This window comes from Schistocerca gregaria, chromosome 4, assembly GCF_023897955.1.
Source record: "Schistocerca gregaria isolate iqSchGreg1 chromosome 4, iqSchGreg1.2, whole genome shotgun sequence".
Lineage (NCBI taxonomy): Eukaryota > Metazoa > Arthropoda > Insecta > Orthoptera > Acrididae > Schistocerca > Schistocerca gregaria.
Genome location: NC_064923.1, coordinates 490788803 through 490811021, shown reverse-complemented (window position 1 = coordinate 490811021; position 22219 = coordinate 490788803). Strand labels below are relative to the sequence as shown.

At 43.1% G+C, this 22219-nt stretch overlaps 1 protein-coding gene across 1 annotated transcript in view; it reads right to left on the bottom strand.

The window, feature by feature from the left end:
• Window positions 1–1114: 1114 nt before the first annotated feature.
• The window catches only part of LOC126267778 (alpha-1A adrenergic receptor-like), a 245764-nt gene continuing 224659 nt past the window's right edge, over window positions 1115–22219 (bottom strand). Inside the window, exon 4 of the mRNA XM_049973082.1 lies at window positions 1115–2118. Within this exon, the coding sequence (XP_049829039.1) occupies window positions 1115–2118 (1004 nt within the window). The remainder of the gene's footprint in view (window positions 2119–22219) is intronic.

Genomic DNA, 22219 nt, shown 5'->3' with positions numbered 1-22219 from the left:
AGGGAAAGAAAGTGTGCCGTATAAAATGTCAGTCAAGAAGGTCATTTACTGCTTCTATATTTTGCGTGCTTTTAAGATGTGCATTGACTTTTAACATAGGTTTTCGCATTGATACATGTATAGCGACAGTCATGTTGTTGTGACAGCCGTTACGGTTGGCAACATGCCCATCGGCAGGAATGAGAAGGTGAAATGGTCAGGACAGCACTAAGGAGAGGAAGAGGCAGACACACAGTTGACTGCTTAATCATCGCACAGTTCTCTGTGAGCAGAACATATCGTGTAGTCACTGTCTCTCGCGCTTATCACTCCAGATAACTCCATACGGCAGACATCACCGATCTGTATAATTTTCGTATCATGTGAGAGGGGCAAAGTAATTGTGCATGTTGCTCTGGCCTGAAGGCAGAGAATTCCACACGAGAAAAGTAAGTATAGAATTCACTGATTAGCGAGACACTACGCACCCATTAATTACTAGAAAGCCGCGCGGGATTAGCCGAGCGGTCTAGGCGGTGCAGTCATGGACTATGCAGCAAGTCCCGGCGGAGGTTCGAGTCCTCCCTCGGGCATGGATGTGTGTGTTTGTCCTTAGGGTAATTTAGGTTAAGTTGTGTGTAATCTTAGGGACTGATGGCCTTAACAGTTAAGTCCCATAAGGTTTCACACACATTTGAACACACAATTACGAGAAAACTATAGTGTCGTGCAAAATTTAAGATTTCGTACAGAGTTCAATTATGAGGATTATTGGGGGGTAATATAGTGTTGGTGAGTTAGCACGAGATATGTACGCCGATATTTCATCCCGTATCAGCAATGTGAGTGGGGTCGATCTGTAGCCTGCCACAGACCTCTTTCATCGACAGTCACGCCATCAATAACCGCCAACTGATCGCTGAACGATTTGTCAGGCGCCTCGTAACAATTTCGGAATGTAATTCAGAAGGGGCCTCTGTGCCTCACACGCGCTACGGCGAGACACGTCCCCGTGTAGGACTGCTGAGAATACTGCAAACCGAGCGCATTTAACGGCAGACGAAAAAGTCAGCTGTCTGCTGGACGCACCGGTCGGCATGAGAACGGCAGGAGAGCGGCCGGAGCGGTAGCGGCTTCAGAGTTCGTAGACGTCGCGGCCGTTGGTGCGCCCTGCGCCGCTGCCCCCCGGCCGACAGGAGCCGGCCGAGCGCTTGATGCCGGAAGCGGTCTTGCAGAGCTCGCGGGCGCGCTGCGGGCTCGTGTAGGAGTACATGTTGTAGCCGGGGATGATGTGCACCCGCACGTCGCCGGACGGCCGCGCCGCGTCCCCGAGCGAGCCGCCCACGACGGCCGCGCCGGCCGCCCTCTGGCGGCGGGAGAACGACACGGTCGTCTTGCAGCAGCAGTAGTGGAACAGGTTGACGTAGGCGTTGCGGAAGTGGCGGTTGGTGCAGCAGTAGAGCAGGCTGTTGACGCAGGACTTGCTGAGCGCGAACCACGCCAGGTTGTAGACGAGCCGCGCGGGCACGCCGCGGCCGCCACGCGCCGCCGACACCACCAGCGCGACGCCGAACGGCGCCCAGAAGACGACGAAGAGCGCCGCCGAGTAGGCGTTCGTCTTGGCGAGCGCGTAGTCCCAGGCGAAGGTGACGGCGGGCTTGAAGCTGGGCCGCGAGCGCAGCGCGCGCACGCGCAGGGCGGTGCGCGCGTGCCACGCGAAGGCGAGCAGCAGCAGCAGCGCGCCGCAGGCCACGTGGTAGGGCAGCGCGCCGGGCCCCGGCGGCCGCGGGCCGGGCCGCGGCGGCCGGCAGTAGAGCGGCGCCGCGTCCAGCGCCGTCTGCAGCGCGACCGCGCCCACCGCCGCCGCCCAGATGCTCAGCACGGCGGCCGTGACGCGCGCGCGCGTGCACAGGCGCGCGTGGCGCTCGCGCGGCAGGCAGAGGCGCGCGTTGTTCTCGCACGCGGCCGCCGCCAGCGACAGCACCGTCACCAGGCAGCTCAGCGCCGCCACGGCCCACTGCAGCCGGCACACGGCCGGCGCGTCGGGCAGCCCCGCCAGGATCACCACCGACGACGCGGGCATCACCAGGCCCGTCACCAGCAGGTCCGCCAGCGCCACGCTCACCAGCAGCGCGTTACCTGCGCACCGGAGGCGCCACATTAGCGGCTAGTCCCTGAACTACAGCAGCACACGAACGAAATAATATCGACGCCCTATTGTAAGCAATATTTCGAGCGATTCTTCAGTTTCTCTCGGCGTATTTGTTGCTCTAACAGTCCACGGGTATATTGCCGGTTCATTGTGTCCAATTGTAAGACATTTCCAGGGGCAGATGTGGACTCTGACCACAATCTGCTGGTTATGAACTGTAAATTAAAACTTAAGAAACTGCAAAAAGGTGGGAATTTAAGGAGACGGGACCTGCATAAACCAAAAGAACCAGAAGTTGTACAGAGTTTCAGGGAGAACATAAGGCAACAATTTACAGGAATGGGGGAAAGAAATAACAAAAGAACAAAATGGGTAGCTTTGAGGGATGAAGTAGTATAGGCAGCAGAGGATGAAGTAGGTAAAAAGACAAGGGCTAGTAGAAATCCTTGGGTAACACAAGAAATATTCAATTTAATTGATGAAAGGAGAAAATATAAAAACGCAGTAAGTGAAGCAGGCAAAAAGGAGTACAAACGACTCAAAAATGAGATCGACAGGAAGTGCAAAATGGCTAGACAGGAAGTACAGAATGGATAAGCAGGGATGGCTAGAGGATGTAAGGATGTAGAGGCTTATCTCACTAGGGATAAGATAGATACTGCCTACAGGAAAATTAAAGAGACCTTTGGAGAAAACAAAGGTGGAAGGAGTATATAAAGGGTCTATACAAGGGCGATGTACTTGAGGGCAATATTATGGAAATGGACGAGGATGTAGAGGAGAAGAGAAGGGGTGAATAATTTGGCATAGCACTGGAAGACTTAAGTCCAAACAAGGCTTCGGGAGTAGACAACATTCCATTAGAACTACTGATAGCCTTGTGAGGGACAACCATGGCAGTACTCTTCCAACTGGTCGGCAAGATGTATGAGACAGGCGAAATACCCTCAGACTTAAAGAAGAATATAATAATTCCAATCCCAAAGAAAGAAGGTGCTGAAAGATGTGAAAATTACCGAACTATCAGTTTAATAAGTCACAGTTGCTAAATACTAACCCGAATTCTTTACAGATGAATGGAAAAACTGGTAGATGTCGACCTCGGGGAAGATCAGTTTGGATTCCATAGAAATGTTGGAACATGTGAGGCAATACTGGCCTTACGCTTTATCGTAGAAGAAAGATTAAGGAAAGGCAAACCTACATTTCTAGCATTTGTAGACTTAGAGAAAGATTTTGACAATGTTGATTGGAATACTCTCTTTCAAATTCTAAAGGTGGCAGGGGTAAAATACAGGGAACGAAAGGCTATTTACAATTTGTACAGAACCCAGATGGCAGTTATAAGAGTCGAGGGGCACGTAAAGGGAAGCAGTGGTTGGAAAGGGAGTGAGACAGGGTTGTAGCCTATCCCCGATGTTATTCAATCTGTATATTGAGCAGGCGGTAAAGGAAACAAAAGAAAAATTCGGAGTAGGTATTAAAATCCATGGAGAAGAAATAAAAATTTCGACGTTCGCCGATGACATTGTAATTCTGTCAGAGACAGCAAAGGACTTGGAAGAGCAGTTGAACGGAATGGACAGTGTCTTGAAAGGAGGGTATAAGATGAACATCAACAAAAGCAAAATGAGGATAATGGAATGTAGTCGAATTAAGTCAGATGATGCTGAGGGAATTAGATTAGCAAATGAGACACTAAAAAGTAGTAAAGGAGTTTTGCTATTTGGGGAGCAAAGTAACTGATGATGGTCGAAGTAGAGAGGATTTAAAATGTAGAATGGCAATGGCAAGAAAAGCGTTTCTGAAGAAGAGAAATTTGTTAACATCGAGTATTGGTTTAAGTGTCTGGAAGTCGTTTCTGAAAGTATTTGTATGGAGTGTAGCCATGTATGGAAGTGACACATGGACGATAACTAGTTTGGACAAGAAGAGAATAGAAGCTTTCGAAATGTGGTGCTACAGAAGAATGATGAAGATTAGATGGGTAGATCACATAACTAATGAGGAGGTACTGAATAGAATTGGAGAGAAGAGAAATTTGTGGCACAACTTGACTAGAGGAAGGGATCGATTAGTAGGACATATTCTGAGGCATCAAGGGATCACGAATTTAGCATTGGAGGGCAGCGTGGAGGGTAAATATCGCAGAGGGAGACCAAGATACGAATACTTTAAACAGATTCAGAAGGATGTAGTTTGCAGTAGGGTAGGTTGTGGTAGGTACTGGGAGATGAAGCAGGTTGCACAGGATAGAGTAGCAAGGAGAGCTGCATCAAACCAGTGTCAGTACTGAAGACCACAACAACAACAACATTGTAAACAATATTTCGAGCGATTCTTTGTTACGTTACTTTGATCTATTGAACCGTACTGGTAACAGCTAATCATAAAACATATACACAGAACACCAGTATTTAAAAAATTGAAATAACGATTTAAAATACGATGTTCACATATTATTGGTGTCAGAAAAAAAACACCTTTACGCATTTAAAAGGACAATGGTTGCGACCTAGCAGATAGTGTCGGAAGTTCCATGTGGTTTTTCGCTGATGATGCTGTAGCATACAGAGAAGTTGCAGCATTAGAAAATTGCAGCGAAATGTAGGAAGATCTGCAACGGATAGGCACTTGGTGCAGGGAGTGGCAACTGACCCTTAACACAGACTAATGTAATGAATTGCGAATACATAGAAAGAAGGATCCTTTGATATATGATAGCGGAACAAACACTGCTAGCAGTTACTTCTATAAAATATCTGGGACTATGCGTACGGAAAGATTTGAAGTGGAATGATCATATAAAATTAATTGTTGGTAACGCGCGTGCCAGGTTGAGATTCATTGGGAGCGTCCTTAGAACATGTAGTCCATCAACAAAGGAGGTGGCTTACAATACACTCGTTCGACCTATACTTGAGTATTGTTCATCAGTGTGGGATCTGTACCAGGTCGGGTTGACAGAGGAGATAGCGAAGATCCAAAGAGGAGCGGCGCGTTTCGTCACAGGGTTATTTGGTAAGCGTGATAGCGTTACGGACATGTTTAACAAACTCAAGTGGCAGACTCTTCAAGACTCTGCATCGCAGTGTAACTTGCCGTCCGGGTTTCGAGAGGGTGCGTTTCTGGATGAGGTACCGAGTATATTGCTTATTGCTTTCCCCTACTTATACCTTCCGAGGAGATCACGAATGTAAAATTAGAGGGATCCGAGCGCGCACGGAGGCTTTCCGGCAGTCGTTCTTCCCACGAACCATACGCGAGTGGAACAGGAAAAGGAGGTAATGACAGTGGCACGTAAAGTGTTCTCCGCCACACACTGTTGGGTGGCTTGCGCAGTATAAAAGTAGATGTAGATGTAGAATTTCCAGCTCGAGTCTCCAGAATGACAAAAAAGGGTACGTCGAAAGTCAAAAGTGTAGGAGTCTTGTCTGGCAACGTCCTCTGTTTGGGGGAGTTGACCAACGATTCACTTTATTCCTAGTCGCTGATGTTACAAAGCGGTGGTACCACGACCTATGCAGATAGATTTCATTGACAGAAGCCTCATACAGCGTCATAAACCATATATAGCCGGACTCAAAAATGGTTTGACGTTACGCACTGGGATTCTTGAACACTGACGCTGCAGGTGCCAAATATTTACATTTCTTCATTACTCCTAGGATTTTCTTTTTCCTTTTCACGTCATTCTAGTGTCACATCTCCTGAAGACATGGAGGAACAATATACCTTCCTGGAAGGTCTCATTTGCTTGAAGTTCTTGTGATGAGTATAATGTTAGTTCCTTGTTTTCCTTTCCTGTTTTAAGCAAAGTAAAGTCTTTCTGAGTATTAGTTAACACTACAGTCAAAACCAATAAATCTGCATCTCTCCTACAATAACAAAAACTTTATCAACTTGGTTAGTTTTCGTGATCTCAGCTGCTCTCCTTAACTGGTAACGTATCGGCATCATCCTTTGTTAGTCTCACTTTGATCTCTCGCTGTTCAAGTTTTTCAGATACCACGGTTGTGAATTGCCTTTCGTTTGTATTATTTACTAAGGACTTATCCTGACTTAGCGGAACTGTCATAGTTTCAGTGACGGCCTGTTACGCTGAGTGCTTCATAGTGGTTCTCCTCTGCCGTTCCGCTATCTTCGTACTACCAATACTCCTCGAATACCCATCAAAGACAACAATAGTGTTAGGTTCGTGGTGGTGCTGAATGTTAGAGATGTTTTTTCCCCGCATACGACACTAGACATTTCCCTTTGCTTCCAAATGACACGGTACTATAAGATGCTGCCATCAGTCACATAAACACAATTTCCTAAATTAAAGTGTTCATTCTTCACAAATTCAAAAATCGTACAAAGGGAAAATTACCGCATTTTGTGCATTCCACTTTCAGTAAATATAGACAATAGATATGGTGTCAGCTCGTATTCGAAGTACCCCTAAATTTCTTCATCACATGTTTTCTTCAACACTTGTTTTGATGATACATATTATCTGGAACAAAGACAGAGGACCAGCAGGTATAGTTTTGTTATGAATCTTCACTGCACAATTTATAGCAGCTAATGACAGAAAACGATTAGAACGTCTCAGTTTCAGCTCTTTTACTTTTTTACTAACAATATTGCTCATTAGATTCTGTCCTACTTCAAAGGCACGATTTCAGTTCATTGTTTCGCCTCCCAAAAGACTGGCTGTCATTGACATCAGCAACATTTGATTTGGGAATTGCGGGTGATGAGAGAGCCACTGGGAAACTTAAGCTTTATTTTCATCATTCCTCTGGATACGTGATGGCCTCATCTCAATATGCTAGCTGGAGGAAACAAAGAGAACCGCAACAAAAGTTTCAGCAGCATCACAAACATTACTCTGTTTCGTATGAAGATGTCAAATACAAGGCCTTTGTGGTCAAAGCGTTAATCCTACGATGACAGTACATAGAACCTTTTTTGTAAATAAATTTGTGTTCTCTAATTTTTTTCTGAAGTATTTTGTTCAAAAATGCAACCGTTTTCCATAAAAATGGGAAAAGGTGATTTTTGTCGCCATTTTAGATTTGGCGAACGAAGCTCCACCTCGATCGGTGGTGACTGTTAGTATGTTGTTCATAATGGTATAAGAAAGGCCTCTGCAAAAATCCAGCTTATTGCTAATTTTACCCCTAAAAGTCAAAATCTGGTCTAATTTGACTTGGATATAGCTACCATTCGTATAGTTAAGGAAACTTATTAATGAGGCAAAATATAAAATAATAAAAATTTTGGAGGAAAAAAGGTCAAAAGTTTCTTGAAGTGATTTGTCTAAAAGTGAGAAATAAAATAGATCAGAGAACCATTTGGAGAGCCGTTGAATGGTACTCACGTGTACAGCAAATGTGACAGCATGGTTTACATAATACACCATACAAATATCCTCCAGTACTCTTTAAAATTATGATATTCTAAATTAATCATTGAACTTTCAACCGTTGTTTTACATGATACCGAGCATCATTCAATAGTACGTCAAATGTTTCTCTAATCTATTTTATGTCTCTCTTTTAGACAAATCATTTGAAAAAGCGTTTTAACAGTGTTTTCTTAATTCTTTTATTTTTAATTGACGGTTAAATGTAATACCATTGTAACATTTTATGCACTAAACAGGTAAAAACAGAAGAAAAGAACTTTTTGACACTCCATCTATCAGTTGTTCGTGTCATATTTTTATTTTCCCTCAAATCACTAATTAAATTTCCCTTAATTACCCTGATTACTTTCAAGCAATTAAACCTTTATTAGTAAACTAGACCTGACGCAGGTCAATTTGAACACATCAGCCCATTTCCCACTCTTCGTTTCATTGTGAAAATTCATTGTTTAATTTTCCATTAAATCACTAATTATGTTTTTCTTAATCATCCTCAATACTTTCAAGCAATTAAGCATTTTTTGGTGAATTAAACCCCACTCTGGTCACTTTGATGGCCTATCTGTCGATGTCGCACTTTCTATTTGACCATGAAAATTCAGACAAGAGTCCGTTGTGTGATTTCTAGAGTCTTGTTTCCGCTTCGCGTAGACATCTGACAAAAAGAACTCGGCTCAAAAGGAGGAATATTTGGGACAATGCATGACCTAAAAGCGACAGAAACTAATACAATTTTCTCGAGCTTCTAACCCCACCAAATGATGAAATATCCATGGGCTTTCAGACTACTATGACCACGTTAGTTCACGATGGAGTTAGAGGTGGTTGGTGTCTTACTGTTTCTTGATATACTTGTCAGCCGAGAACCAAGTGGGCGTCTCATTCACAGTGTTCACCGGAAACCCACGCATACGCACCGGTATGTGCACACTACCAGCTAGTACACAAATGCTCTGTTTTGAGGATCTTGGGACATCCAACACTAGGCGTTTTTGACACTGAAAACTTGTCACACGAACCGAGCTACTTACGGAAAGTATTCAAGGGAAACAGCCACAACAACTGACAAATTTCGCAAGGCATTTCACCGGAGATACGTAAGCAGGAGGTCATCGTGGAGGACAGGAGAAAGACTGCCGATTTTAGGAGCCCATGGTTTTAGTTAAGTACTAGCAGCACAGTTGTTGTCGACGATTTGCGCTACTTAATCCCGAACAACTACATGGAAGTGCAGGTTCAAAATCATGTATGTACAACATACGCACCTTTTCCCCATAAAGAATATCTTCTAAATATTCGATTAGCCTGTGTTGGGGAAATGAAGGTACACACGACCAGTAAATGGCCTGGTGGTAAATGCTACCGTGACCGGTAAAACACTGGTTTCTAGACCTGTGTTGATTAGGATTACTTGCTAGTTTCATTGCCCTCTTCCCGCCGTTTCATGTATTCTTCTAATAGTCAAACATTCTCTACGAAAAAGTATCATCTGCGAAACGCCACAAGAATCCGACATTATCCACTATGTTATTTACATACTGACCAGCCAGAATTCATGGACAGGCGTGCTGATATCTAAACTGTGTATTTCTCTTCGTGAAGTCGTGGCGGAAATGTGGTCTTGGTAGAAATACGATCGTGGCACCCTACATTCAAATCGAAGGCGATCTCACTACCATCAGACCGTTGGCTCTACGGAGGCGACGTGGCGTCCGAGCGCCGAACACTTGCACAGATTATCAGACCACATTCGAAGCCGATTAACTCGTGACGTGCTTCCAGATTCGCTACACACATAGCTGTATCAAACTGATCAGATATCGCGTCTACACTCGCGCCATCCATTTGCGGCAGTTGTGGCGTCACATATGGCACGTCTTTAAGTGGGACAACTTTTTCCCTGAGCATCATACGATGGCTTCAACTAAGCATTTTGTCTCTAAATATTTAATTAAACAGTATTTTATTTATAAAAGTAAAAAGTACGTAAAGCTTCAGTTTTCAAACAGTAACTACTGTGTTCAGTTGTCTGACATTATTATTTTCATCTGTTTTGCTATCACAGAGCGTGGATAAATAAAACTTGTATGTCGTGCATGAGTCTTGAAATTCGTTAATAAGTTGTGACCAATGAGTGCGTGTATCATATTATGCAGTCGAGCAATCAAGTACATGCATGATATGATACCATTAACTTCTGTCCTTAAGTCTAGTGAAAATGAGATTATTTTTCGTTTATTTACTTTTCAAAAATCTTAAATTTGGAAAATAATTAAAGTAAGTTCCGATATGAGGGTTTGGACAAGGAAGGAAGTTATCGTACTGCTGAGAACTACTATGTAACTGATTGGCTACGACAGTATCTTTCAACCAATCAGATTAGAGAACGATGGCGTTTTCAAATATAGAGAGATTTACGCGCGCTCATCTCGAGGAACGCTAATTCGGCTTTCGTAATGTGATAACCTATAATTCTGAATACTAGAAATTTTGTTGAGAAGCAGAGTGTTTCGGAAAGTGACGAGATCTGGTGTGAGCAACGTTTCCGGAAGTTTTGAGAATGTGATATAGTTTTGTGACTTACTTTTGATGGGCTGAAGAATTCTTCGTGGCGTGCTACGTAGTCGAAATTCCCAAATTTCAGACTGCGGAACACTAGTGATCTGCATATGACTATGTGTGAACATCCTCTCCTAGAGTATTGCTGTGCGATAAGGGGTCCTTACCAGATAGGATTGTTGGCAACCACCGAAGAAGTACAAAAAAGAGCAGCTCGTTTTGTATTTTTAGCGAAGTGGAGGAGACAGTGTCATGGATATGATACGTGAATTGTGGGGGTAATCACTGAAACAAAGCCGTTTTTCGTTGCGGTGAGACCTATTCACGAAATTCGAATCTCCAACTTTCTCCTCTGAATGCGAAAATATTTTGTCAACGCCAACCTACATATGGAGAAATGATCATTATAATATAATAAGAGAAATTAGAGCTCACACAGAAAGGTTTAAGTGTTCGTTTTTCCTGCACACTATTCAAGAGTGGAATGGTAGAGAAATAGTGTGAAAGTAGTTTGATGAACTTTCTGCTAGGCACACAACAGTGAATTGCAAAATATACACGTAAATGCAGATCTTCTAAGAGATCCAGATAATTTTGTACCATCAAATCCTCTTGTAACACCAGTACTTATTCCATCAGAATGATCCTTCTTATTTTCTTATGCCATTTAACGATCAATTCCAAATAAATTAAGATGTGTTACTGCTTTATTTCTATCAGGCAGAATTTAATAATTTTACTATTTTATAATAAAACACCATTCAAACACCATTCCAAATAAATTAAGATGTGTTACTGCTTTATTTCTATCAGGTAGAATTTAATAATTTTACTATTTTATAATAAAACACTACTCTAAGGTAATCAATTTTATCCAGTTATTTAAATCTTATTTTGAAATATCTTTATTAACATGAACTGGAAATTACCAGTTCAAGGATTTTATCATATAACAGGAATAGTTCTAAAAATAATTTATTTTACCTATTTCCTAATTAATGTTCATATAACAAATGTATGAAATAAATAAATTAAGGAATAAATACTAACTAAATTAGATCAGATAAAATAGTTATTTTTAAAACAAAATGCTAGAAGCTTAACTCTTGTATTAACTTTTTAATTCTTAGAAAAGGTCACTAGGTAAAAGAAATCAATACAACTTTTCAACCAATAAGGAAAATAAAAAGATTAAAGAAAAGGTACAAAAAGCTCTTTCAAGCTGAGTATGATAAGTTTCCCTAATGTACAAAGGTAAAGTTCCTCAAACTCTAATAAAACAAAAAATATAATAGGAATCTTAATATGAAGCACAAAAAGATATAAATCAATTTAAAAATCAGAGCTATTAGTAAACTTATAAAAATAATTGTGATATATTTGGCCAAAAAATGAAGGTAAACCCACCTACACAATGTTAAATCCTGAAGATAATTAAGATATCCCATCAGCAAAATCAAGAGAAGCACAATTAGTTTCAGCTAAAGATGTAGCAAACCAAACTGAAGCTAAAGGAAAGGAAGGAACAATAAATCAACAATAAAGTATATAGTTTATTAAATAATAAATATTAAAATAATCAGTTTAAATAAAGACAACAACACCAAAGCTAATTTAACTTCATACAAAATAGTTTGAGCAACAGAACATAAAGAACTTAATAAAGAATAATTTGAATTTAATGAACTACCAAGTAATATAACAGTATAAAGACCTAATCCAGTAGATCATAAAAAATCTAAAAATGAACACACATAAGTTAAACAGGGAAGAATTACATAAACAGTAAAAGAAAGTATCAATTTAGAAACAGGAGAAAAATAACAAAACAAATAATTTGTTATAATAGTAACAAGTTACTCATTATAAACTAATTCAATTGCATCACTAAGCGGTTGAGGAACCCAAAAAAGCCTACCTCACTAGGACACTTTTGGAGCTGAATATAACATGAAACATTTCGCTGTAACAGAGTTAAAAGAGCTACACTAGTTAAAACACAAATAACTAAAAGTAGAAAAATTAAAATAAATGTAAATAAATCATAAAGTATCAATACTATTTGTAGGTAAAGTGTATATAAATGTAGTCTGAATTCAACACATTCATCTGTGAAAATAGTAATTAATTATTTCTAATCCAGAATATAGAAATATTCTAGCCTTATTGTCCTTTTGAACTAATATGGGTATATACAACTTAGGACAGAAATCGATTTGGCTCACACCAGCATGAACTCAGATGATATAAGAATTTAAAGGTCCAACAAACCTAATTACTGGGCTCATGAACAATTCTTTTTAAAATTCATGTCAAGGTCATAAGCTGCTTTGTCAGTAAGAACTCTCAAAAACAATTACATTGTCATCAGTTAGGTAAATTAATCTTATTATTTAATAATGAAAATTTAATTACTCTTCATTTCACTGGAATGGAACATTATCATCTTTTCATAATCATCATCCAACTCCTAACAAGTTGACGAAATTCATCTCCATAAAACCGAAAATATTTGGTACCAGCGAACATAAAACTTGTTGTTCTGTAATGTTTAGTCACGATCTCACAGAAAGAGACCCCAGCTGAGAAATTTTCAGAAACTTGCCGTACAATAAATGCATCGTAAAACGGCGATTATCATGAATTTATCCATAAATTTTATGTATCAGTTCGTTGCTGACCACTGACGAATTGGCACTTTTGTCATCATTTATGCACATTCATCAGTTCACTGACGACACCACTGAAACTTCCTAGCAAATTAAATCTTTATGCCGGACCGCGTCTGGAGTGTGGGGCCTTCGCCTTTTGTGAGAAAGAGCTCAGCTATCCAAGCACATGTCACGACCCGCCGTCACACCTTTACATTTTTCATCTGCTACAAAGTTTCATATCAGCACACGGGAAACGACATCACTGACGTGAAACACCTTCGCCCAACTCATTCATTTCATATATAGCACAAAATTCACGATGAATGTCGACTGTAATGAGGTTCTGTGTTACTAAAAACTACATTACATAACAGATTTCGTGTTAAGGGTTATTTTAAATTGGAACTCCCACACTGAACGGCACGCCTAGGTGGAAGACCTGCAATGTAGCTTCCTCCCTATTGCAACTTTAAGCACAGTAACCTCTATAATTTCCTTGTTACATCATGTAGAAAGGATACCTAGAAGATAGTTCTCGTATCTTGATAGCAGCACTTACAGTGGATATTTTACATATCACATGAAACACATAAAATTTACTGCAATCTAAATGTGAAATCAAGCACTTTATGGAGTGACTTATCGCAGATATTAAGCTAGATTTACGTGTAGGCCTTACACCAGCAAAATCACTTCTTTGCGTAAATTAAATAAGTGCTGAAAGAGTTTTTGGAATGTTCTAGTTGAAAATAAAGCTGATACTGAGTGGTGAATTTAGCTACAGTGTCCTCACTTGTGGCATGAATTATTCTGTTATAACATCTGTAAAGCTAACAGTAACAAATTGAGATACGTACGTAGTTGTATGAAGTACGAAGCACGCAGTGACAACCTTCAACGGTTTGACGGACAGGGTGAGCAGCAACCTGCGACTACTGAGGCAGTGTGGTGTACAGTAAGGATGACTTCGACAAAATTTCTATTTGTCGTGTTGAATAACAGCTTGCTCTAAATGTAAATTAACGAAGATGAGAGGGGGGAAAAGACCTTGTAATATTCGAATGGCATGAGCAGAGAACTTTAGATACCGCGACCAACTGTCTGGCGCTTTCTACGTTATCGTCTGCATGTAAAACCACATCAGCTACAGTTTTTACCTGCTCTGACTACTGTGGACCACGAGTTTTGCACTGTCTTTTGCAGTGACCTGCAGCAGCTGCTGGAGGAAGACAATTTTTCACAGAAGTTGGTTTTCAGTAGCGAAGCCATGTTTCATGGGTCTAGAAAGGTGAATAATTGTAACGTTCGTCTTTTGGGCACAGAATATACACAAAAGATTGTGAAACACATTCGCAATTCAACTAAAGTTAACGTCTTTTTTAACATTTCGTCTTCAAAAGTAAATGGGCCATAATTATTTTCAGAGTTAACTGTGACTGGTTTAGTGTACCTCGACACAGAGGAGCAATGAATTTTGCTACAATTACAGGAAGAGAGTAGAGACTTAATTTGTCAACAAGACGGTGCTCCACCACACTAACTTTCAGACGTTTGTGAGTACCTCAATGCCGAGCCATCTCAGCACTAGACTGCAAGTGCTTGTCTCCAGTGGCCCCACAGTCACTCGACATGTGTTTTATTATTATGAGGTTATGTCGAAGATAGAGTGTTCTTGCCTCAACTGTCACTTAATTTGTAAGAGTTGCAAGGAAGGATAATTAATGGGGTCGATGATGTCGACCATGACTGGTATGGACGTGTATAGCAAGAATTGGACTATCATACTGACATTTGCTACGTCAAGACGGTGCCCATATTGATTATCTGCAATGTGAATTAAAATTTTGGAAATAAGCTCTATACACGATTAGTCTCTATTGTCTGTATGACGTGCAGTTTCCGTGCAGTCATCTGCTGAACCATGAGATGTACTTATGAATAACCCCGTGTAATGGTTCAACGATTTGAGGGATTAATTTTATGATGTCCAGCCGTAATCGTGTGTGATCTGTAGTTCTACCAATCATTTGAAGGCTACATGTTCGCAAAATAAATATACTAACACAAAAATAAATCAGCAGTAACACACAGGAATTTTGAACAAAGTGCCAGACTAATCGACGCACAAATTGCTACAGGTAATCAATCAACAGCCGCGTGAACGGACAATTGAAGTCCATTGGTACAAGATGTAAAGCTCGCACAAAATGCACGTCGTGTCACATTATTGTGATCGCCTATGTTCCAAGTCAACGTGAAATAACTACTCACATCAGGCAGGTGACAGCATTGGCAGTGGAGGGTGTTTGAAGCGTTGTCGTAATGCGGGAATGGAACGGTTTATCTGACGTCGGAAAGCGCATCATCATTAACCTTCGGGGCATCGGTGGAAGCCCTTCTGAAACGGTAAAGTCTGTAAATTGTTCTTATGCCACGCTGGTTAACATATACCATGCATGACGAAATGGCGCTATCCAAAACCGGCGTTGAGGGAGCTATAGTTCATCACGGTCCGTAGGTGACGGGTGAACGACGGCTACGGAGATGTGTATGGACGAACAGATGTGCAACTGTTGAGCATCTAACTGCCCAGATCAACCAAGGTGCTGCCAACAGTGTCTCCTCAACGTCTGGTTCGTGGATGCGTGCTGACTGCTGTTCGTCGGCAACGAAGGCCGGGATTTGCACACCAGTAACGCAACTGAACGTCCACTGAGTGGCGATCTTTTCAGATGAATCATTTTTTATGCTCCATCGGCCAGATGACCATTGGTGTGTACGGCGTGAAACGTTTGAAAGAAACATGCTGCAGCAATCATCAGAAGGTGCAGGCCGGTGATGCTTTATGGCCTAGGGAATGTTTTCGTGGCATTACCTGGGAGATCTCGTCCTCCTTGAAGGCACAATGGATGAACATAAGTAAGTGTCTGTCCTTGGGGACGATGTGCACCCCTACATGCAGTTTGTTTTTCCTCGGCACAGTGACATTTACCAGTGAGCCATGGTAAAAATTGATATTCTGAAGAGCGCGCCGCAGCGCGTTGAGTGAAGCAGTCGCCCTCCGTTTCTGGCGGTGGCACCGCTATGGCAGTTGCAGCTTTCGTGTCTCCCTCTGGTGGGAAAGGGGAAAGGTTGCCTGTTCACGTGCATTTAAGGGGCGCATCAGTGTGAGTCGGTGAGTCGGTCAGTCTGGGTCAGCCAGCGTCAGTCAGTCAGTTTGGTTCAGTCGGAGCACCAGTATGTCTGTCGTTCGGATCAACCTTTAAAGCTGGCAAAATGAGAGTCTTTCCACTTCGCCAGTAACGGAACTCAGCGAGTGGTCGCCCGGTCGGGGCTTAGTTTCTGCATCTGAGTCTGCGCGTTAGGCCGCCAGTCTGCTCGAGTGTGCTCAGGCAATGGTCATTGGCGGTTGGATCGCGCACTGGGACGCAAGATGACTTCTCGGTCTTGAGCGTCGGCGCATGTGAGGTCACCACGTCAGTCCAGTGGGCCGCGGCGTAAAGCGAGGGGTAGTGGCTTTTGCGGTCAACACGAGAGCAACAGGAGTCAACCCACGACATCGGTCTGGCCGGTGCGAGCTGCGACGCTGTGGTGTAACTGGTTCTCCGAGCGCTTCAGGGCCCCTTGTGGAGCTGGGCTCGGTCCTTTCCTGGTTTTGCCAATGGGTGTTTCCTCTGCACGGTTGGGTCCGGGCCAATATTTCTGCCACCGTGTGTCTGGAGGTGAGTGGGAGACGCACCAGCAAGGCAGTCGTGACGGAGCAGTTGTCGCGGGCGGAGCAGCGGGCAGTCGGTCGGTTGGTGTGGACCAGGAAAGACAGGAGATCGGCGCGCCTTCCTGCGTCCGTTGAAGCGGCTGGCAGCCGACGGTTCGGGAGAGCGATTTGGGGGTGCTGCGCCAGGTCTTCCCAAGAAATCGCAGTTTATTAGAAGTGATTGGTGATAGGTTGTGTGATTTACTCTTGTTAAATTTTACTTGTTTTCTTGGCCAGTCTCTCGTCCCCAGCTTGCTCGTCTGTCTCTTGTCCGCATTTGTTAGGCAGTTAGTGTCTGTCTGTCGTTCGGAGCTGCCTCTGTCATGTTTGTCGGACTTGGCGTGTTAAGGAATTTATTGCTTGGAGTGTAACGGCCTTAATTCCTGAAATATGTTTTGATCTTGCCTATCATCTTGAGAGGCGGTATCTGTGTACTGTAGAGCATCTTAACTTGTTTGGCCAACCCTGTAGAATTTGATATAAGATTGCATTTCATGGGCTTTTATTTAAATGATCATTTTAGTACATAAAGTTGCCACCCTTTCACCGTAAGACTCTTCTTAGAGCTTAAAATCAAGTTGCACCTTCGGTGGCAAAGTTAATTTTTAGTTTTAGCGTTTTGTACCGTTTCCATCCCTCCTACGGGGTACATAGTTGTGTGCTTATGTGAATTGTTAAAACTTTTACTTTAAGGTAATCTGGTGTGTTGCAGATTTGCGCCTGTGTAGTCTTTCAGAGGTTGTTGTGAGCGGCCGTGACTACGGCCGTGTCAAAGGGGAGCGGCAAGGTTCTCAGCCCGAAAACGCATACACTCAAAAATTTGTTCCTTTCTGCCTCTGAATAATTGTAAATTGATATTTAGAGGGTGCTTTCTGCTTAAAATTTTAAATCTGTTTCTTAAAAAAAAGACTTTTAGGAATAAAATTCCCATTTGTTAAAAGTGATTTGATTTTCATTTCATCAGTTACTCCCTGGCAACTACTTCCACGCTCACATAGTGTGGTTAAGTGTTTTAATGTTATTGATGAATCGCTAGTAAATAAAGTAAATTCTTAAGAAAAAGTTTTGGAAACAAATTCACGGTCCAACCAGCACAGCAATGCAACGTGTCACACAGCTCGCAGTTACCAGCATAGTTCGAAGGGCAGCAGGATGCGTTTACCGTACACCAAACATCCCAGACTTAAACCCAGTCTGTGACACTACATCGCTTGGGCTGTTCGCGCCATAGATCCCTCAGCCGACAATCCTACCGCAGCGGTGCCAAAGCTCTAGCGGCGGTACGTACCAGAACTTCATTGACTCTCTTCCTGCTCGTCTCGCAGTAATCCGTTCTGCTAGTCAGAATTTTGACAGATTGTCACATTAACGTGTTTAGACGGTGTAAGTTGGAACCAGCGCAGAGTCGCATTATCGTCGTCAACGATGAGTGTTGTTTTGAAGGGCGGCCGCCTCAGCTCACTGTCACATGTCGGGTTGAACTTATCGGGGACTATCAGTGGTATCTCTTTACTATATAGCATGGCACTGCAGTTTTTGGCCACCACTGGTGAAGAAAAAGTTCTTCATTATCAGTCACACGTGGACACCCGCAATATCTTCAAATTTTTGTAAGAGACAGATGAGGGAACAAAAATCTCACTAAAAACTGTTCTTGTGAAGCTTTGAGGAATCACTAACTATTCCCATGAAGAGAATAAATTTAAATTACAAGTACTTACCAAGGGTTTAGTACTTCGAAAAGACGCGAAAGAGGGGAAAGAAAATGTTATTTGTAAATAATATTCCCAAAAAGATTGTCAGAGGACTGACACATAATATCCACGTGACACATGTTCACATTGTCACTACATTAATTAGCGATGTTGTCCACTATTCTACATTTTTACCCTTTTTTGTTTTATTAAATACACTCCTGGAAATTGAAATAAGAACACCGTGAATTCATTGTCCCAGGAAGGGGAAACTTTATTGACACATTCCTGGGGTCAGATACATCACATGATCACACTGACAGAACCACAGGCACATAGACACAGGCAACAGAGCATGCACAATGTCGGCACTAGTACAGTGTATATCCACCTTTCGCAGCAATGCAGGCTGCTATTCTCCCATGGAGACGATCGTAGAGATGCTGGATGTAGTCCTGTGGAACGACTTGCCATGCCATTTCCACCTGGCGCCTCAGTTGGACCAGCGTTCGTGCTGGACGTGCAGACCGCGTGAGACGACGCTTCATCCAGTCCCAAACATGCTCAATGGGGGACAGATCCGGAGATCTTGCTGGCCAGGGTAGTTGACTTACACCTTCTAGAGCACATTGGTTGGCACGGGATACATGCGGACGTGCATTGTCCTGTTGGAACAGCAAGTTCACTTGCCGATCTAGGAATGGTAGAACGATGGGTTCGATGACGGTTTGGATGTACCATGCACTATTCAGTGTCACCTCGACGATCACCAGAGGTGTACGGCCAGTGTAGGAGATCGCTCCCCACACCATGATGCCGGGTGTTGGCCCTGTGTGCCTCGGTCGTATGCAGTCCTGATTGTGGCGCTCACCTGCACGGCGCCAAACACGCATACAACCATCATTGGCACCAAGGCAGAAGCGATTCTCATCGCTGAAGACGACACGTCTCCATTCGTCCCTCCATTCACGCCTGTCGCGACACCACTGGAGGCGCTCTGCACGATGTTGGGGCGTGAGCGGAAGACGGCCTAACGGTGTGCGGGACCGTAGCCCAGCTTCATGGAGACGGTTGCGAATGGTCCTCCCCGATACCCCAGGAGCAACAGTGTCCCTAATTTGCTGGGAAGTGGCGGTGCGGTCCCCTACGGCACTGCATAGGATCCTACGCTCTTGGTGTGCATCCGTGCGTCGCTGCGGTCCGGTCCAAGGTCGACGGGCACGTGCACCTTTCGCCGACCACTGGCGACAACATCGATGTACTGTGGAGACCTCACGCCCCACGTGTTGAGCAATTCAGCGGTACGTCCACCCGGCCTCCCGCGTGCCCACTATACGCCCTCGCTCAAAGTCCGTCAGCTGCACATACGGTTCACGTCCACGCTGTCGCGGCATGCTACCAGTGTTAAAGACTGCGATGGAGCTCCGTATGCCACGGCAAACTGGCTGACACTGACGGCGGCGGTGCACAATTGCTGCGCAGCTAGCGCCATTCGACGGCCAACACCGTGGTTCCTGGTGTGTCCGCCGTGCCGTGTGTGTGATCATTGCTTGTACAGCCCTCTCGCAGTGTCCGGAGCAAGTATGGTGGGTCTGACACACCGGTGTCAATGTGTTCTTTTTTCCATTTCCAGGAGTGTATTTTGCTAGCAGTGAGTCGTCAGTCTGCTTTTGGTTGATCATTTCTTTAGGCGACTATTTCTTTTTCGGTACTCTAGTAAAAATTATTGACTTTTAACAACAATATTTGTTGAGTTATTGCTCATACTGTCATAATCAGTTCATGTCAATGTTTGCAGAGTCACTATCTGTAGCTTATTCGCTTGCGGGATATACATTTTGGTACATGTTTCAGTTATCGAGTTGTACATCTCATACACATGGTGGTCATTCAAAACGGAGTACCCTCGTCTTCTGCGCAGTTATAGGGCACTTAGTTTGTGCATGCGCTGAACGAAAGCTTTTCTCAGGAAGATGGTTCCACAGAATCAGTGAAGAAGACAGTGCACAGAAGCACATGGCCGAAGCAAATCACACTTACCATATGGAAACAAAACAACAATCTCAATCCGATTTGCCATGAATTAACAATTCGGGGCACCTCGTACATCCTGCCCATCCATCATGCCAATATAGCATATTGGTAATGTAAGTGTTTTATGAAATATTATTTAAATTTTTTAAAGTAGGATGCTGCCCATGCCCATGCTGCTCTGACATGTGCTTTGGCCAGAGGGAGGTTTCAGCGGCGTTTGTGCAGCAGCTGCAGTACTGTGCACTTAATAAGGTGGGAGTGCGATGCTTTCTGTGCCCAAGAGACAGAACACCTTGCGGCGTTGCCGGTGTGCTCTCTGTCTCTGTCCTATGCCTCACACTCCAGTCGATGCCTATCTTGCTCACTGGCAACGGAGGGGAGAGCGCTACACCCGGTCACTGTTTCTGCTTCTGACTCTTCCTAGCAGAATTTACATGCACGAAAGACTATCCCTGTCCCTTGTTAACATAATAGTTATTGCGTTTGCTTTTGTCCCCCAAACCTACTGCAGTAGTTCAAGTTTACATGCCAACTAGCTCTGCAGATGTCGAAGAAATTGAAGAAATGTATGATGTAATAAAAGAAATTATTCAGATAGTGAAGGGTGACGAGAATTTAATAGTCATGGGTGACTGGAATTCGGTAGTAGGAAAACGGAGAGAAGGAACATAGTAGGTGAATATGGATTGGGGGTACGAAATGAAGAGGAAGCCGCTTGGGAGAATTTTGCACAGAGTACAACTTAATCATAGCTAACACTTGATTCAAGAATCATAAAAGAAGGCTGTAAACACGGAAGAAGCCTGGAGATACTGACAGGTTTCAGATAGATTATATAATGGTAAGACAGAGATTTAGGAATCAGGTTTTAAATTGTAAGACATTTCCAGGGGCAGATGTGGACTCTGACCACAATCTATTGGTTATGAACTGTAGATTAAAACTGAAGAAACTGCAAAAAGGTGGGAATTTAAGGAGATGGGACCTGGATAAACTAAAAGAACCAGAGGTTGTACAGAGTTGCAGGGAGAGCATAAGGGAGCAATTGACAGGAATTGACAGAAATACAGTCGAAGAAGAATGGTTAGCTTTGAGGGATGAAGTAGCGAAGGCAGCAGAGGATCAAGTAGGTAAAAAGACGAGGGCTAGTAGAAATCCTTGGGTAACAGAAGAAATATTGAATTTAATTGATGAAAGGAGAAAATATAAAAATGCAGTAAATGAAGCAGGCAAAAAGGAATACAAACGTCTCAAAAATGAGATCGACAGGAAGTGCAAAATGGCTAAGCAGGGATGGCTAGAGGACAAATGTAAGGATGTAGAGGCTTATCTTACTAGGGGTAAGATAGATACTGCCTACAGGAAAATTAAAGAGACCTTTGGAGAGAAGAGAACCACGTCTATGAATATCAAGAGCTCAGATGGCAACCCAGTTCTAAGCAAAGAAGGGAAGGCAGAAAGGTGGAAGGAGTATATAGAAGGTTTATACAAGGGCGATGTACTTGAGGACAATATTATGGAAATGGAAGAGGTTGTAGATGAAGATGAAATGGGAGATACGATACTGCGTGAAGAGTTTGACTGAGCACTGAAAGACCTGAGTCGAAACAAGGCCCACGAAGTAGACAACATTCCATTGGAACTACTGACGGCCTTGGGAGAGCCAGTCCTGACAAAACTCTACCATCTGGTGAGCAAGATGTATGAGACAGGCGAAGTACCCTCAGACTTCAAGAAGAATATAATAATTCCAATCCCAAAGAAAGCAGGTGTTGACAGATGTGGAAATTACCGAACTATCAGTTTAATAAGTCACAGCTGCAAAATACTAACGCGAATTCTTTACAGACGAATGGAAAAATTGATAAAGCCGACCTCGGAGAAGATCAGTATGGATTCCGTAGAAATTTTGGAACACGTGAGGTAATACTGACCCTACGACGTATCTTAGAAGCTAGATTAAGGAAGGGCAAACCT